The sequence below is a fragment of the Tasmannia lanceolata genome, unplaced genomic scaffold (genome assembly GCF_043159265.1).
Source record: "Tasmannia lanceolata isolate RefF3 unplaced genomic scaffold, GAP_Taslan_0.1 ptg000007l, whole genome shotgun sequence".
Taxonomy (NCBI): Eukaryota; Viridiplantae; Streptophyta; class Magnoliopsida; order Canellales; family Winteraceae; genus Tasmannia; species Tasmannia lanceolata.
In genome coordinates this window covers 15,102,371-15,119,457 of record NW_027518684.1, presented here as the reverse complement: position 1 = coordinate 15,119,457, position 17,087 = coordinate 15,102,371, and the positions used below count along the sequence as shown (strand labels likewise).

Genomic DNA, 17,087 nt, shown 5'->3' with positions numbered 1-17,087 from the left:
CCCCATTGGTAATTGGTCCAAGCGTTAAAGTCTTCCACTATTCAAGTTAACAGAGGGGGGGTGCATAATCCTACAGTGTGGCGAAAAAATAATCTCCCTACGATTATCTTTTAAAAAATGTGATTGTTGATATCTAAAGATCTAGGGACAGGATCGTAAATTGGGGTGGGACCGACCTTTGATGGTGCTTGAGTTTGTATGTGGCCCATGTGGGTTTCACTGTGAAGTCCAGTATTATTCAAAAGGAACAGTGGGCCCACTTCATAGGATGATCCAAACCATTCATTTGCGAACCCACAATGTAAATAGATTGCACCACGCAAATCATCAACATAGGATGATCTTAACCCTCTGATTTGTAGAGGAACGTCACACCTCTACAGATCGGAGGGTTAGGATCATCATACATAGATGAATTACGTTGTGGGCCCATAAATCTAAAATTTTATGCGCTGTGTCAGTCTGCTACTGTGCGCCTTAAGTGCAGTTATTTCCCAGTAACAGTGGAGCCCACTTCATAGGATGATACAAACCGTTCATTTTTTGCCCCCACAAGATAAATAGGCTGTACGCCGTAAATCATCTTCATAGAGTGATCCTAACCCTCCAACCAGAATATAAAAGTCCCGTTTCTTGTTGTTGTGAGTCCCAGGCCAGAGAGAGAGAGAGAGAGAGATGGCGTTGAGAAATGCGATTCTTGGGCGGATTAGAATCCCAGTCCAAACCCTAACCCTAGATCAGTCATGGAGATTTGAGGGAAAATGGAGTCGATCAATGTCTTCGCACGGAGACGATCATCTGGACAAGGAAGAAGTGATCGAGAGAGTCCTCTCTGTTGTCAAAAGCTTCCCCAAGGTCGATCCTTCCAAGGTCCCTAACCCTAACCTTCTTCTTTTTTTTAAACTCATCTATTGATTTCTCTCTGCTAAAACCCTATGAATTCTTTATAGAAGTCTATTTTTATCTCTGTTAATGCGAATGCAATATTGTTCTCCTTTTAGAGAAATTGAGTATCCTTTTGCTTCTACAGCATTTGCCCTTGTTTTTTTTTACTCCAATAATCAGTTGGGGGGAGGCCAGCCGATTGTGTGGCCCCAAGCTGATTATTGGACTCAAAATTAATGTAATTTTGACTCCAATAATCAGTTGGGGGTGGCCATCTCTCTTGATCGTTCTTGGAGGCCTAGGTTCATATTTGAAGTGAGGAGATTTTGTATAAGGATTAATGATGCTTTCATCAGCCCATTGTGTTTGAAGGAACTGTATTTTGAATTTCCATTATATTGCAGTCGTTCTTCACCCGGTCGGAGGAGAGGGCGTGGTGCAGGCCAGGAGAAGAGAAAGAGAAGAAAAAGGAAAAGAACGGAAGAAGAGACTAACAAGAATAGAAGAAGAAAAGGGGAAGAGATGAAGGGGAAAAAAGAGGGAAGAAGGAAGAGAAAGAGAAGAAGAGTAGAAGATGAAGAGGGAAAGTGAAGAAGAATAAGAGGAAGAAAGAAAATTAGAGAGGGTAAATCTCAATCAATATTATTTCAAAATCTAACTAAATGTCTCATACATCAGGCCTATACATAGGCAATTGAAATAATCATGGATTAACATGGAAATAAAATTCCTAAAAGTCCTATTAGGCAAATATGCCAGTTATTGGGTCCCATGGGCGTCTAGATCCTCATCAAGGCAATAGAGGAAATGGTAGCTGGATTTAGCGATAGGTGCCAGGAGAAACAATAGTCTTTGGGCAGCGGTGAATAAGGTGGAAGATGATGGGAGGTTGGGGATGATGTACGGATCGATGAAGGCGATGAGACCCAAACTATTCAGTTGACGGTGAGTTGGGTGTAGGGCTTGATGCCTCGGAGGGGGAGAGCAACAGTTTTAGTGAGGTGGATGAGAGCCACATGGCTTCTCTAGGCGTCTGCTTGACAGCACGATGTGTAGCTGAGTCCCAAGTGGCTTCAAGAAGATGCATATGGGAGGCGAGATATTCGACTTTTGTAAACAGGGCAATATGATTATCTAAGTATGACTCTTTGGTTGACACAGTATAGACGTTACATTTGGCATTCAACTGTCAAAGTATGAGCTAAAGTCAGAGACAAACCTGAGAGGAGCTGTAGGTCCTAGATTATGTAGAAGGGATTTGCTAGACTAGAGGTGTCTTTGACACAAGCATTAGTTAGGGGTTCCATTTTGGGCTACATTTAGGCCTATTTAACGGCAGTTACAATTCCTTAAATAATCCAGCCACCAATTAGAACGTTGGTTAATAAAGTGTGGAGTGTCATCATCAAAACAAGGGAGTGTATGTGTGTGCATCTTCTGCAACTTTTTCCTTTTGGTTAACATTTTTGCTTGAGACAACACTCTGTTTTGTACCTTCATGTTCTTTTATGCAAAAACGATTGAAAACATATATTATTTTTTTGTCTTCCCCTCAATTCGATCTTGTCGACTTTTACATTCTAGTTAATTTTTCTCCATTGATCTCTTTCCATCATCCCGCTTCTTTTCATTCATTGGGTTTTTCAGCATCTGGATTCTTCTGATGTGCCCTGATCATTGTTTTCTCCATCTCAGTTGATAAGTTTTATTGCAACGGACTATGTTATGTTTATTGCTTTTTGCTGAAGTGTTCTGTCCTTGTAATTGGTTTTGTTATACACATTATGGAATCCTCCTTTTGCTTTTTGATTTGTTTCCATTTACAATGTCTTTGGATCATCCTCAGGTGAGTCCTGATGTTCATTTCCAGAAGGATTTAGGCTTGGATAGCTTGGATAATGTTGAGATTGTAATGGCTCTAGAGGAAGAGTTTAAGCTGGAGATCCCAGATAAGGAGGCTGATAAGATTGATTCTTGTGGCCTTGCAATAGAGTACATCTCTCACCATCCAATGGCTGGTTAATTTGAGAAAGGGGATTTATTCTGTATTCTCACCTCATTTTGTAATGTAATCTCTCCTGAACATAATTGTTGGATCAACTGTGTCTTGGTTTTCTTGCTAGGTTTGTTTGCCAATGCAAGAAAAAATAATCTGGATCTGTTTGATGAACTTAGTTCATGTGCTATTTGATGGCACAAGCATGAATTTGGGGATGCATCCTAACATTGTGACTCTGGTCATTTCCTTGAATTCCATTGCTTTCTTTGCACCTGTTTCTATTTTAGATGCTTGTTTTATCATGTATTTTTCCTAGATTTACATATGCAGTTCATGCTCATAAAATTGAGGTCTTTATGACGTTTAACTTGCGTTATTTCTCTTAGCCACCACTATTGGTATATGTTTTGGCCTTTTTAGTGGTTGGAAGCTAGCTCTTCATAACTTCTCTGAGTTAATGTTTATAGGTAGAGTCACTAGAATCTAGTTTGTAGAATTTCAAGCTGGGTTTTCAATTGCATTTCTTTTCCATTTATCTACTGTGTAGACATTCTATACTCTAGAGCTGTTTATGTGCTGCTTTATGGCATTCTCCCTTCCATAACTCCTAACACATAAGGGCTTAGGAAATGATGCATTCCCTGTGACGGGATTTTGTTAGGGAAAATGAATGCATTCCCTGTGATGGGATTTTGTTAAGGAAAATGAATGCAAATATGTAGTGTATATATCAATGGAAATCTTCAGGTTGAAAAGCATAAACATTCTCTATGGATGATGATGTCTTTAAAGCTTTCAACACAGAATGCATCCGCTCCTTGCAACATGTTTGAGAAGAGCCATCTCAGTGATGAATGCATGATCTGAACTGCACATCCCCATCCTGGCGAAAGGATTACTTCATGGCCTCCAAGGAGGAACAGTAATTTTCTTTTTCTTCTCTGTACTATTCGACCATCTCGGTCTTTTTTAATGAATTCAACCATTCAAAAAAAAATATCAATGTTAAGACAGGAACCTATATTGTATTTTCTTGTCTGCAAAGCTTAGAACAAATGTAGCTTTTACTTTGTTTTTCATTCCCCACGGAAATGCTTAACACAGCCCATGATTCAAAACAGAAACCTGTCCTCCCTATTGCTATTGTTTAGTTTTCTCATATTGTTGTTTCTGGTCTTAGCTTCACGACTTCCTACATTCTCCCTTCCGTCTCCCACACACCCCAAAACGTTTCTGTTTTGAGCACATTATCCGGGGTAAAGCTATCCCTGTGCGAAACAGCCCCACTAGATTGCACAACCAAACTAGCCTTCAAGATGGATATGTAGCAATGATTGATACTTTGCATGGTAAATGTATGTAGTTATTAATAACTAATGGGATAACTATTTGCACCCATGTAGTGTCTGCTTGACAAACCCTTGCTTTTTCTTTACACTGAAAAGTCGCCATCAAAAGCATGAAAAAGGTAGTGATCACTGTAAAATGTATATGACAAGATAAAAAACAAAGTGTCGAACTTAAGTTGGACTGTATGTTGTATTGCTGTATGACAAGATATAAAAAGGGATGATCTTAGTTGGACTGAATGCTGTATTCCTTTGGCTTCCCTTTGGTCAACCGACAATCTTAGTAAGCAACGATTGTCTGATATTTTGCCTCGAAATTGAGTAACAATCCTTTGTTTCTTACTATGTTAAACATGACCGGGTCTAACAGTAGACACAATGACAGGGATAAAACTATGATCAGGTAAATCAGCCTTATCAGCCTAACCGGCGTTGATGTAGATAGGTCCAATCTCAAGGGAAAATGTCAAATAAAAACTTAGTAGAGAGGGGAGGGAACTCGTTTTTGGGTAGAGCTTTGGCTGGGTGAGTCTTTGTTATGCCATGAATTCCTAGATCTATACCAGTTAGCGAGACGGACTAGAGTGTGATTTTATGTCCTATTCCTTGAATGAAATAAGGATGACATTTCTCTAAAAAAAATCCTCTAGAATTAAGGTCAGAGACACGGCGTATAGATTCCACTTCTACCTATCCTTTCTACCACTAAGCTTGGCTGCGATACGAAGAACAATAAAACCACAAATGAGGGCCAACTTATCCTTTCCTTGATAGGTGTAAGCAGGCCTGAACCAACAAGAATCTAGTGGTCGCAACCCAAAGCACGTTCCAATTGAGATATGGGCCTAACCCTATGGTGCAACATCAAGGGTCACCCTGTTGGATCCCACCTTTGGTTGATCAAAACCATCTATGTAATAGGTCATGCTTTGTATTCCACCTTTTGTTAATCAAAACTGTCTTTAAAAAAAATAAAAAAAATGGGCCGTCAAAACCCATCTATGGGCAACAATTCACTTTCATCTATGGGCCAAACCCATCTGTTAGATGTTGGGATTAAATGATTGGCATGCTTTTTAGGCCACAGAAGATCCTAAGAAATGCCCATCAGATGGACAGTTCAGATCAGTTAAGGTGGGATCCATTGGGTCATTGCGGGCAGACACTTGTGTTTATGGTGGTCGAATGATCCTGGCCATCCAATAGCCACCTTTTTATAGAGCATTTAGCCAGTAGATCATCAACGGTTGACATTCAACATGCAAAGGTTGATGGCCAGATTTTTATGCCATGACCTAAGTGATGGTGATATCACCCAAAAACCATCCCACTAAACTGTTATATGTAGTCTGCACATCTATAACATCGAATAATGTTTAGATAATCCTTCATCCTTAAAAAATAAAATAAAAGGAATACTGTTTAGATAATCCTTAACTAAGATGGAACCTTTAATTAGTTTGGGTAAAAGAGTAAGCTGTGAAGATTTACACAGTTTCAGGTATTCAGGTTTTACATTTCTCCGCATTCGGCTATGACGCAGGCAAGCTTTGGCCGATTGTTCGGTCCAGTGGCGACATTCTCAATCTTCCTGACAACCAGCAGGCCTTCTCCAAGCACTCTCTGCAATAAATTGAGATCATCAGAGGCAGTAAAGGGTAAACGATTTTAAAAGTGAAGCTTAAGTATTCAGAAGTGTATTTTTCTCTTCTTTTTTTCAAATTTTAAGAAATCGATTCAGTGGCGACGAGTGGGGCCCATAACTTGTCATGCAGGCCCAAACCTCAACCATGAAAATAGCTTGCACATGAGTTCAAAATCAATAGTCTTAACTTACTGATGCAAGAAGTATATTATGCTAGATATGTAGCAGAGCTCTGCAATCCTATTTTTCTGTCATGGCAATTGACTTGTTTTGTTGTCTCGTTCCATTTTTCAGAATGATGACATCTATCGCTAGTAGAACTCACACACCATTGATTGAAGCAAATATACATTTTTCAGAATGATGACATCTATCGCTAGTAGAACTAACACACCATTGATTGAAGCAAATATGAAGTGTGAGCTTACCCCAAAAACCACATGCTTATTGTCGAGCCAATCGCATTTCGAGCACGTGATAAAGAACTACAAGGCAATAGGCATGATATGCTCAGATTAGTTGAAATAGGAAATATCTCTGTTAAATAAACACAAGGTGATTATAGAAATCTCATTATTTCAGGATAAAATGATCAAGATCATTAAAAAGCCCGAATTTCGAAAAACTGATTAGACCGGCTAAAAATGGCATAAATAATGCTTGGAACATTTCCACCGGTTTGTAAGATACCTGAGATCCATTAGTATTTGGTCCGCTATTTGCCTGCAAAGAAATGAAGAGAAAAAAAAAGATAAAAGAGTTGTCCATTAAATACATGCTTGCAAGCACATTAAAGTGCACATGAAAAAAGTCGAACAAGATGAAAGCAAAAAAAAAAAAGAACAAAACAAAAGCAAGTTCAGCATCTGGTACTTTGTTCCACTAAAGCATAACAAATTCAACTCAATCAAGTACTCCATGAAACATTGACATTATGAAAATGTAAAAAACATTGGCATTACAAAACTAAACTACAAAAATCAATGGGAGGAAAACAATAAAAATATGCTATAGAAAGGAAGGAGCTCTATAGAAAGGAAACAGAGACACTCAAGCAACACAGCAAGCATACTGTAACAAGGTTGCCAAGGCGAGAATCGAAAGCGGGATTCGATTCGGGATTCGAAAGCGGGAATCGAAGGCTCCTGGGATGGTTGGAAGCGAGAATCGTGGGTTTGCCAGAGAGTCGTCGGGGAATCGCCGGAGATTCGCCGGGAGTCGCTGGGGAGTTGGGATTCGCAGGGAATCGCCTGGGAATCGGGGTTCCTAAAAAGTGGGAATCGGGGTTTCCATAAATTGGGAATCGAGGTTCCCAAAATTGGGAATCGGGGTTCCGACGGAATCGATTCGGGATTCCCCAGAATCGGGGAATCGAATCGAATCACGATTCCGATTCGCGATTCGGGGAATCGCGAATCCCCATCCTTAGGTACGAATCCTGCTTCCCTGCACTGTAACCCTCAAACCATCTAAACTCAAATGCTGTATCATCCCCAATACATACACCATTCATCCATAACAAAGCATATCATATCATCCTATATTCTGGTCATGGTAATTGTGATGCAAATGAAGTGGAGGTTTGACATCACCATTGGCTCGTCCATTGTTTTCAGACATGCTAGACGATTTGCCAATAGTGAAGCCATAGATTAGCGAGGGATAGTATAGGGAAATCAGATTTAGAGTGGTTTGATTTTCTTCCACCGTGACCAGATTACTCATATTATCGATTGTATTTTTCCTTTTCCTTTGTAATTTATGGTGGACCATCTCGGTCTTCCTTTTTCTTTGAATGAAAATTGCAACCATTAAAAAAAATCATATCATCCTAAGCATATTTTTTAAGGTGATGCAGTATAATATGTATCAGATTTTGAGGTGCCTGATTAACAAGATTCGATACTTTAAACCGTGTTACCAACATTTGAAAACATGCACGGAACTCTTTGCCCAACTTGGACATCCCTTGAAATTGCTATTCCACTTTGCTGCATTCAGGCATGGACTATATTTCTACAAAAGACATGTGGGTACCACTATCGACACACTAAAAGAAAAAAAAACTTTCATGAGTGGTAGCAGAATACCCTTGTGGGAAGGCAGGGCCGGGACTGCCAGTCCCTGCGCGCCTTGCATGTGGGCCAAACCACCTGGGCAATCTGTCCCACATGAAGAGCAAAGCAATTGACAGTTCCAGTCCCCCAGTCCTACAAGAGCATCCTCAAATCATTTTTCAAGTTTTATAACTGATAGGTTAATCTCCCTACAAAAATTAATTGAACTGACTTGTGCAATTGATCCATTTTAGAAACTTTTGGGTTTCATGTTAGATTTGCAGTCGGTATAGGCCGAATTTGATTACGCCCACAAAAACTCTATCCAAGAAAGCAGAAATGTTCAGCAATTGTTACTTATCTCTTTAAGTAATTTTCACACGGAAAGGGTACCATCAGCCTTTATTGGCGAAATAGACCAAATGCACAGTATCTCCTAATCCATCTTAAAATAGCCGACAAGCAGATAAGGTGCCATAAAATAGGTTTAGATCAACATTTGTTTTTAATATGGAAGGAAGGTTGAAAGCAGATGATTCTAGGTCTCTAGTTGGGATCATAACCTTGCAACTTAAAAGGACATGATATATGTTACCAATAATAGAGGTTCAAAAATTCAAATAAATCACTAAGATGTTGAAGGCATGCAGCTTACCCAAAGTTTCTACATCTGAACTAGTAGTACCTATAGAGACACACAAATATGCCCTCAATATTCCAGATTTGTCCAATGCTAAAAATGATTCTTCAATTTGAAACAATTCCATTATGAGTCTTATAAATTCTAATTTAATATCAAACTTCTTATTCACCATGGACTTTCTTTTAAAGTTGAGGAGAGTTTCTTTCCACATTAGATCTCATAAAAGAAACAAACCAAAAGAAACATGACATTCTTAAGAATTGTTGATCATGATTCGTCTATAGTTGTCATCACCATGATACATGTGAAATTTTCTAACCATGATCGAACAACTAGTTCAGATCCATTTTAGATTTACCTTGAGTGATTCCAGTTAAAATTCAAGGCCTGGGAACAGTCAGACGGCTAAAATGACTCCATTGAAAATATAAACCCTAATACAAGCAAAATGTAAAATGTATGAAAAGATAATTTTTTTTATAAAAGCATAAAGCAGGAGCTTGCATCTAACAAAATAAATGCCACAGAAGACGACACGTCTGACATGTACTGAGTGAAATTCAATAGAGGGGATGCAATCACATACCATTGACAACAGACCAGGACCAGTATGCTTAGCGATGAAGTTTTCATCCTCAAATTTACTCCCATAGATGCATACACATCCACTACCATCGCCCTGAAAAACAAGATCACCAATACCACAGAAATGATGTCAATGCAGATGAAATAGCAGGATAGAAGAATCTTTTTTGTTTGGTTAGGATATCATTTTCATTAGAACTACTCTGCCAGAGCCCAGACCCATCAGGATGATAAAACCCAATATATTAACTACATTACTGGAAAACTTTTAACTGATTATTTTGCACATTAACATTCAGCCAGAGAGCTTCAAGACATATTTTTGCATGCACTAATTAGGCCATGCCCAGATGTTGGGTCAGCCTACAAATGCATCCACATGTGATTTTGGGGGCAGGCATTACATTGGTTCAACTCTGTAATATCTAGGCAACATCTAAATGCACCATACTAGAGAATATTGCACCACGGACCTTAATTCAGTGTCAAATCCCAAATCACAATTTTGTCGGGAAACAAATTTCCATTCAAAATTATGACTTGGAGACTCACAGTTAAGACCAAGTCATAGGCAAATCAAAGAGTGAACATATTCAATTCAAAAGACCAAAAATGGAAATAATGTCATAGACATTTCTCATGAGCATAAAACTGCAACTGCACTAAAAATTAACAAGGACACTGACTGACCTTCACAAAATCACCAGCTTGGATCATAAAATCCTTAATCACCCTGTGAAACTGACATCCTTTGTAACCGATCGGTATTCCTGCTTTTCTGCAAATTATCTCCAATTAATGAAAAAAGATGCTTCAAAAGAAATGCGTATTTTCTACCAAAGGAAGATGTTCAAATCAACATGTCAGTGCATTAAACAATTTAAACACCGAATGTCACAAAATTTAAATGGTAGGAGATGACTGCTTCCGAGCATAAAAATAAGCAGGACACAAATACCTAGACATGTTGGTTATCAGCAAGCTTTCTGTCGGTCCCACTATTCTAACATCTACTACAGACAAATTGTGCTTGAATGTTTCCAAGAGATATCTATTGAAATTTCTACAATTCATTTTCCAGCTATCCTTTTAACTGATGGCATGCTTTATTATTGTGACTAGTGTTTTAAAACTTGGACTCGGACAAGAACTCAGTCAAGGCAAAAAAGGAGTCGACTCGGGTCAGTCAATGATTGAAGTGGTCAATTTTTATTAACTCAGGCAAGTCAAAGGAGTTTTTGATCGACATGGTATCACAAATCTCGGATGTGGATGAGAACTTAGACAAAGTAAAACCTTGTAAACTCAGGCGAGAGTTGATGATTAGATCGGGAGCTTTTAAGCAGTAATTGTAACACTAAACCATTTCTATGCATATCAAACCAAACAAACTCTCTGTATATCTACACTCCGTCGAATTATGTTTTGCTGCTATTCTAGGATCTGTGTACCCAAAGAATACAGCAGAAATACTCCAGGTTTCAGAAATAAGTTATGGTTGCTAGTTTGTTATCAACTATACAATTAAATTGCTGATTATCAAATATTAAAGACCAAATACAATATTATAATATGACATGCTCTATTATTACAACAATCAAATGATATTTACAAATATAACAAGCCAATGAAACATTTGCTTGATGAAATCACACAACTTACGGTTTGTTGCAAATGAGAATTTCACCTACCTGTACTCACCAGTGCAGAACTGCCTGCCACATCAAATAATGATGATTAGTCTTAAGAAACGAATTGCCAGTGAAATAAGGATGTTTTTTTTTTACAGAATTGCACAGATAAAATGACAGCAAAACAAAGTTAGGATAAATGGATTATAGCTTACAAAGATATTTACAATTTACAGTGTCTACTGAGAACTATTCCACATATGCAGAGGTTACTATAGATAAACACTCATATGCATGGTCAGTAATTCAGTATTTCCATAATCATGGAATGGGTGTCATACGATACCAAGATGTACTAGAAGATACATCTCTACTTGAGACACGATACGGGGGATGTACCGTATACACCACATGATGTCCTTATTTAAGCTGTTTTGTTAGAGACAATGTGTGTTTTACGATACGATCTGAGCCCCACATATGTCATGTACACATGACAGGCTTGGATACGTAGAGAACATGAAAGTGGGTGTTCTAAAACCTAATTTTCTCTCCTTGTGTGTGTGTGTATGTGTGTGTGTGTGTGTGTGTGTGTGCGCGCGCGTGTGTGTTTCAGCTTTGAGGTGCCTTCAAAAATCAGAACTATTTTCTTTATGAATGGTAGAGATTTATAAGGGCAAAAGCCCAATGACCAACATGGTAAAGATACATCAAAACAAAAAGGAGAAGAAAAGAGAAAGCCACGAAAAGACAACATAGTGAACAAGCAGCAACGTAACAACAAAAAGAATATCTCATGGAGGGAGTGATCAAACGTCAAAACCGCCTCTCGATCGACACTAGAACGAGCAACCAGATCAAAATCACTATTGGCAGATCGCAAAACATGTTGAATCTCCGTTTCATGACACTCAAATCATATCGTCGAGAATATTCTAAATAACATCCGCGAATCTCCAAGGATAGCCGCGAATCTCCGAGGATAGCAGGCCCATCTCTCACCCATCTGACAACATTGAGAGAATCGTCATAAAAACTAATGTGATCGAATTGTGCTTGATCCATAAGGCGGATACCAAGATGCACCTGAACCTCCGTGTCATTAGAATCCTTCTCAGAAATAGGCCCAGAAAAGGCCCACACAACCTTTCTATTTACACTCCTAAGAAGACCCTCGATGCCATATGGCTTTGAGTTGCTGAGACTCGAGCCATCGAAGTTCAACTTCATCATTCCAGGAGGAGTCCTCCCTGGGGCGAGACACTCCCTGTTTCAAACCCTCAACTGAGTCTCCTCCCAAGACCTGCGGAAAGATGTCACCAAAATAACTCTAAAAATTGGAAGGTCCATAGCCCATTGGGCAACCAAAGTGAAGATATGCCTATGGAGTCGGGATACTATGCACGCCTCAAGTGCTGCCTTTGAAAACTCTTCAGTTCCTTTATTTCCAAACCAACCAAAGAGAGTGGAAACAAAGAAAAGGCTTCAGAGAGCTTTACCTCTAGAAGGCCACGGATCAAAAAACCATAACTCAAAATGGTCAGGAATATGAACAGGAATAACCCAACTAGGGCTGTAACTTGGGTCGAGTTTTACCCAACCCGCATCGACCCAACCTGAAAATAACCCGGGTCGGGTTTAGAAATCATGGGTCTTGGGTTGGGTATGGTTTTAGGTTGAAAAACCCGACCCAATTGTGCGTCGGGTCGGATTTAAAGGAAAAAAAAACCGAAACCCGACCCGACTTTTATATGTGTACTATGACTTTTTTTAATATCTCTTATAATTGTTTTCATTGGGCTGATCATGTTTGTGATGTGAAAAAAATAGTTTCCATCATAAATTTATGCACTTGAAGATATAAATTTAGACATTTTTGGCATGAAAGTTTGTAATTTTCTACAATCTTTGAAATTAGTCATTATCCTACGCTAAATAATAAAAGGGAAGTGATATATCCGCCCCTTTTCCTTGGGCCACCCAACAGCAGGGTATCAATGACTGCAGAGGGGCTGATGTACTTCACGTCAGAAGGATTCAATGGGGCTGATTGCCACGTACACTGCTACTGGGTAAGGGTGTCAATTTTGGCTCGGGCTCGGAAGCTCGCTCGAGCTCGGCTCGAATCCTTAACGAGCCGAGCCGAGCCCGAGCCCGAGTTAGGCCAGGCTCGGCTCGTTAAGGCTCGTTAAGAATTTAATATATTTAAATATATATATTATATCTTAATAAATACACTAAAAGGGTTGTCTAGGGAGTGAAAGGGGGAGGCAAAATATGTCACTTCTTTTTTGGAACCCCATTTGTTACTTGGACCACCCCCCGTAGTGTAAAAAGAGTAGTAAAAAAACACTAGATAGGGCTGTCCAGGGAAGATGAGGGGTGTGAAATTAATATAATTCGAGCTCGATAAGGCTCATGAGCCGAGCCCGAGCCGAGCTTTTGAGCTTAAGGTGTCCCAAGTAAACAAAAGGGGCGGATATATCACTTCCCATAATAAAAACCCCGACCCGACCCGAACCAACCCGAGAAACTATCTTTGGTAGGGTCGGGTTTATGAATCTAGGGTTTTCTCAAAGAAAACTAAACCCGGCCCGGCCCAAGATAATTTCTCGGGTAGGGTAGGGTCCTGGAAAACCAGACCCGTGTTGCAACCCTAAACCCAACACACTCCCTAAAGACAAAGAAAAAAGTACCAGAATCCGCATTGAAGCAGAAGGCAATCTACAGACTCAACATCAGCAAGGCATAACGCGCAATGATTAACAATGATCTGCCTACTACAGAGGAGATTGTCTGTGAGGATCTTGTCAAGGCACACAGTCGAACAAAAAGCATTGACTGTTTAGGGCGGGCAAAGGTTAGACTGGTGGACCAGCTGATTATAGAATGAACACACCGAGAAGCTACACATTAAATACCTTTTCCAAACTCTCTTTGGGTGGCTTCTAAATTCTAACTTAGTGTGGTTCTGTAGTTGTTCACCGTAATTTGGATGGAACTGTCTTTTTTTTTTAGGATGGACCAGATTTAGCTAAGAAGATTATGATTTAATTAGGATCAAAGTTGGGGGTATGATTCTAAAGTTTGATTAGAAAAAGACTCATGGCCGTCTAGAGTGCTTATGGACTCTGAAAAAACTGGGATTTGATTTGAAATGGATGCAATGGTGCATCTCGATTGCCCTTTTTCAATTATTAATAAATGGGGATGTTTGTATTTAATAGGATTATTTCTGAATTTTTATTCGAATCTTCGGATCGGTTTTATAAATGGGCTCTAGAAAGTTTCACTTGACATACATAGGGCCTGGAGTAGGTTTAGAAGATTATAGTTTTTAAAGTATTTGAAATTTGATTTAACTACGAGCATTCCAAGTCTGTCTTAATCTTAGAAAGTGTTTAGCAGGAAATTCTTGTCTGGGAAGGGTTTTATGAGGGCTACAGACCAAATATACACTTTATGTGGGGCTTATTTTTTTGGAAATGATGAAGATTTATTAGGAGAAAAAAGGCTGTGACCGAGATGGTCGGGAGTACACCAAAAGAACAAAGGGAATAAAGAAAAGTTAAAACAGAACGTGTCGAAGAGGAAGTTAATAAAAAATCTCCAACGGTAGCTTGTTAGCTCCAGCACGGGCAAGATGGTCCACTTCTCCATTAGCCAACCCCCTAACGTGTTGGAAGCAGATAGGGTGGCCCTCAACTCTGTCCCAAATCTCATCAATCAATTCTACCAACCTATCCAAGGGTAAGGACACTCCCCTCCGTCCAACTGATGACATTGAGAGAATGAGAGTCTCCTTCCACAATAAGGTTTTCCAAGTCTCTAAAATATGTGATCTGAATGCCCTACAAGGCTGCAATAAAGCTCTCACTTCCGCCTCATTTGAATCCTTAATGCTTATAGGGCAAGAAAGGGCCCACCTAGTCAAACCAGTATCACATCTAAGGGGGTCTCCAATGCCATTCAGGCCTTGAGCCAACCAGGGTCGGGGTGCCCATCTCAGGTTGGGCACATCCATCCTATCAACGCCTGTACAAATCTCCTTCCAGCCGCGTCTGCTTTCTGTGGCCGAGTACATCTTGAAGCAAGGATGGATCTTAGCCCAAGAAATAGTCAAAAGTAATAATCCTTGAGTAGGTCAAGACAGCACCCGTGGCAACATTCTTGAAAATACAAGCATTCCTCTCTTTCCAAAGGAACTTAATCGTGGCCAGCATCACTGGATTCCGTAGAATCTTATCTCTCATTGGACAAGGCACATAAAACCAACAACCAAGGAGATATGACAGACGAGTAGGTCCACCCTACCGACACTTGCACATATATCCTCCTAGCAGCGTTTAATTTCCATGGCCGAGTACATCATGAGGCAAGGAAGGATCCTAGCCGAAGAAATAGTCAAATCAAAGTAATAATTCTTGAGTAGGACAGGACAGCAGCCTCGGCTACATCCTTGAAAATTCTTTATGTGGGGCTTTTGGACTGGTTTTCTGTCTATTACAAATTTAAGTTATGAAATTTATCTCTGCATTGCTGTTGGTTTCATATTGATGATATATCTACCCATAGTCCCATACTCTATTCCTATTCATCTCAAGAGCAACTCTATCTGCTGTAGTTGTAGTTTGAATTTTTATTTTTTATATTCAGCCACATACGGGTTTTGATATAAATTAAAACTAGATTCGGCTATTACCTACAAGTTTTTTACTCCACTTCCATTCATTATCAAATTATGTATCCTACTAAATATTACTGTATTGTGAACATACCTTGTGTTCTTGTCACCTTAAGCAGTTTTATTCTTGATCTGTGTTACCACCATCTCGCCTCCTCCATCGCCTTCTTTTTTAGTTCTTTTATTTGTCTCTTCTATTGCACCTACTTCCTTTAGTTGTTCATATAACTGAACGATAACAGATTAGACCTTCCCAACTCCAATGAGTAGTCTTATCCCAATCGGGTAATGGAGTGCAATGTATATGTTACCTGGGGAAAATGAGTGCTCCAAATTTAATTGTCCAAAGTGAGTGTCACACCGACTTTCCTAAGAACTAGGTAGCAACACTACTATTATATAATCAACAATTTGATCCATCAATGTCTCTCCTTCACGAGCTCGTCGTTCTTCATAAAATAGCTCGATTTATAGGAGAGTAAAAGGGAAAGAAAAAAAAACTACAGCAGATAATCAAAATTCGCACTCTTTTTATATCATTCTATCAACCTTTCGCCTTTCTTGGCAGGTTTAGAATACCTAAACCAAACTACGCATCAAAGGCAGAGTAAAAGGGAATGTTAACTTACCAACTTCTCTAAAAGCTTAAGCTGTTAGAGAAAGGCAGTATTTATCTTTTATACTTTAACACTCCCCCGCACGTGTGGCCCACTTGGCAAACACGTGGCACATGTGGTCCCACTTTGGGCCGACCATTGCATGTGGATTTTTGCTATCCGGGAGGTTTGAACTTGAGACCTTTGGCTCTGATACCATGTTAACTTACCAACTTCTCCAAAAGCTTAAGCTTTTAGAGAAAGGCAGTATTTATCTTTTATACTTTTAACAGGGAACATTAGGGTTAGGTTTTTTGTTCTGTTGAGTTAGGGTTTCTAGATTGGCGAGGATAAAAAAGATTCCACTCTTTTTATATCATTTTTATCATCCTTTCACCTTTCTTGGCAGTTTTAGAATACCTAACCTAATAAACTAAGTATCAAAGGCAGAGTAAAAGAAAAGATTAGGGTTAGGGTTTTGTTCTGTTGAATTAGGGTTTATAGAGGATAAAAAAAGAAAGGTACCTGAAATTTTCGGCGGTTTTGGGAGTGACATCGGCGAAGAGCTCCATCTTGATCCTTCCGGCGGGGATAGTTCCGATCGTCACGTCGAAGAAGACGATCGGATTTTTAGGGTTTGGAGGTCTCTGATGCCATTCCACAGCTGCATTTGAAGACATGGATGGAAATACAAACTCTGTTTTTTGTGAGATTTTCGCTCTAGTTTCTAAATTCTAACAGTAGTGGTATTTAGTTTAGCCAAGTACGAAGAATGCAAGGGGTTTTATAGTAGGCCTTGGCACTTTGGTCGGATCCATCCATCCATTGGGCTCGATCCGGATCCTAAATGAAGAACTCCTTAAATGAGTCTAGGTTAGGATCCATTTTGTATTCGATCGTCCATTGGACCATCCAGGATCCAACAACAAAATGTTCCCACCTAAATGATGTGGAAAATAGGGAATTTGCTAGCGTCCATCGCAAAAATCATTTCACAGATAGTCTGTTGCATG

The 17,087-nt window shown here is 39.4% G+C and overlaps 2 protein-coding genes across 3 annotated transcripts; one reads left to right on the top strand and one right to left on the bottom strand.

The window, feature by feature from the left end:
• Positions 1 to 643: 643 nt before the first annotated feature.
• MTACP-1 (mitochondrial acyl carrier protein 1) lies at positions 644 to 3,157 on the top strand. The gene is made up of 2 exons (XM_077385455.1): positions 644 to 870; positions 2,732 to 3,157. The coding sequence occupies exons 1-2, from the start codon at positions 676 to 678 to the stop codon at positions 2,906 to 2,908; spliced, it is 372 nt and encodes a 123-aa protein (XP_077241570.1). The 5' UTR covers positions 644 to 675; the 3' UTR covers positions 2,909 to 3,157.
• Positions 3,158 to 5,544: 2,387 nt separating this feature from the next.
• LOC143882057 (Cyclophilin-like peptidyl-prolyl cis-trans isomerase family protein) lies at positions 5,545 to 16,891 on the bottom strand. Of its 2 annotated transcripts, XM_077385452.1 has the most exons (7): positions 16,600 to 16,882; positions 10,855 to 10,878; positions 9,854 to 9,941; positions 9,165 to 9,257; positions 6,569 to 6,601; positions 6,307 to 6,363; positions 5,545 to 5,856 (listed from the first exon to the last, which is right to left on the bottom strand). In XM_077385452.1, exons 1-7 carry the CDS (start codon positions 16,752 to 16,754, stop codon positions 5,746 to 5,748), a joined length of 561 nt encoding a protein of 186 aa, XP_077241567.1. In that variant the 5' UTR covers positions 16,755 to 16,882; the 3' UTR covers positions 5,545 to 5,745. The 2 variants fall into 2 exon arrangements, with proteins under 2 accessions (XP_077241567.1, XP_077241569.1); XM_077385454.1 differs by lacking the exon at positions 10,855 to 10,878 and having other exon boundaries at positions 16,600 to 16,891.
• Between the last annotated feature and the right edge of the window lie 196 nt (positions 16,892 to 17,087).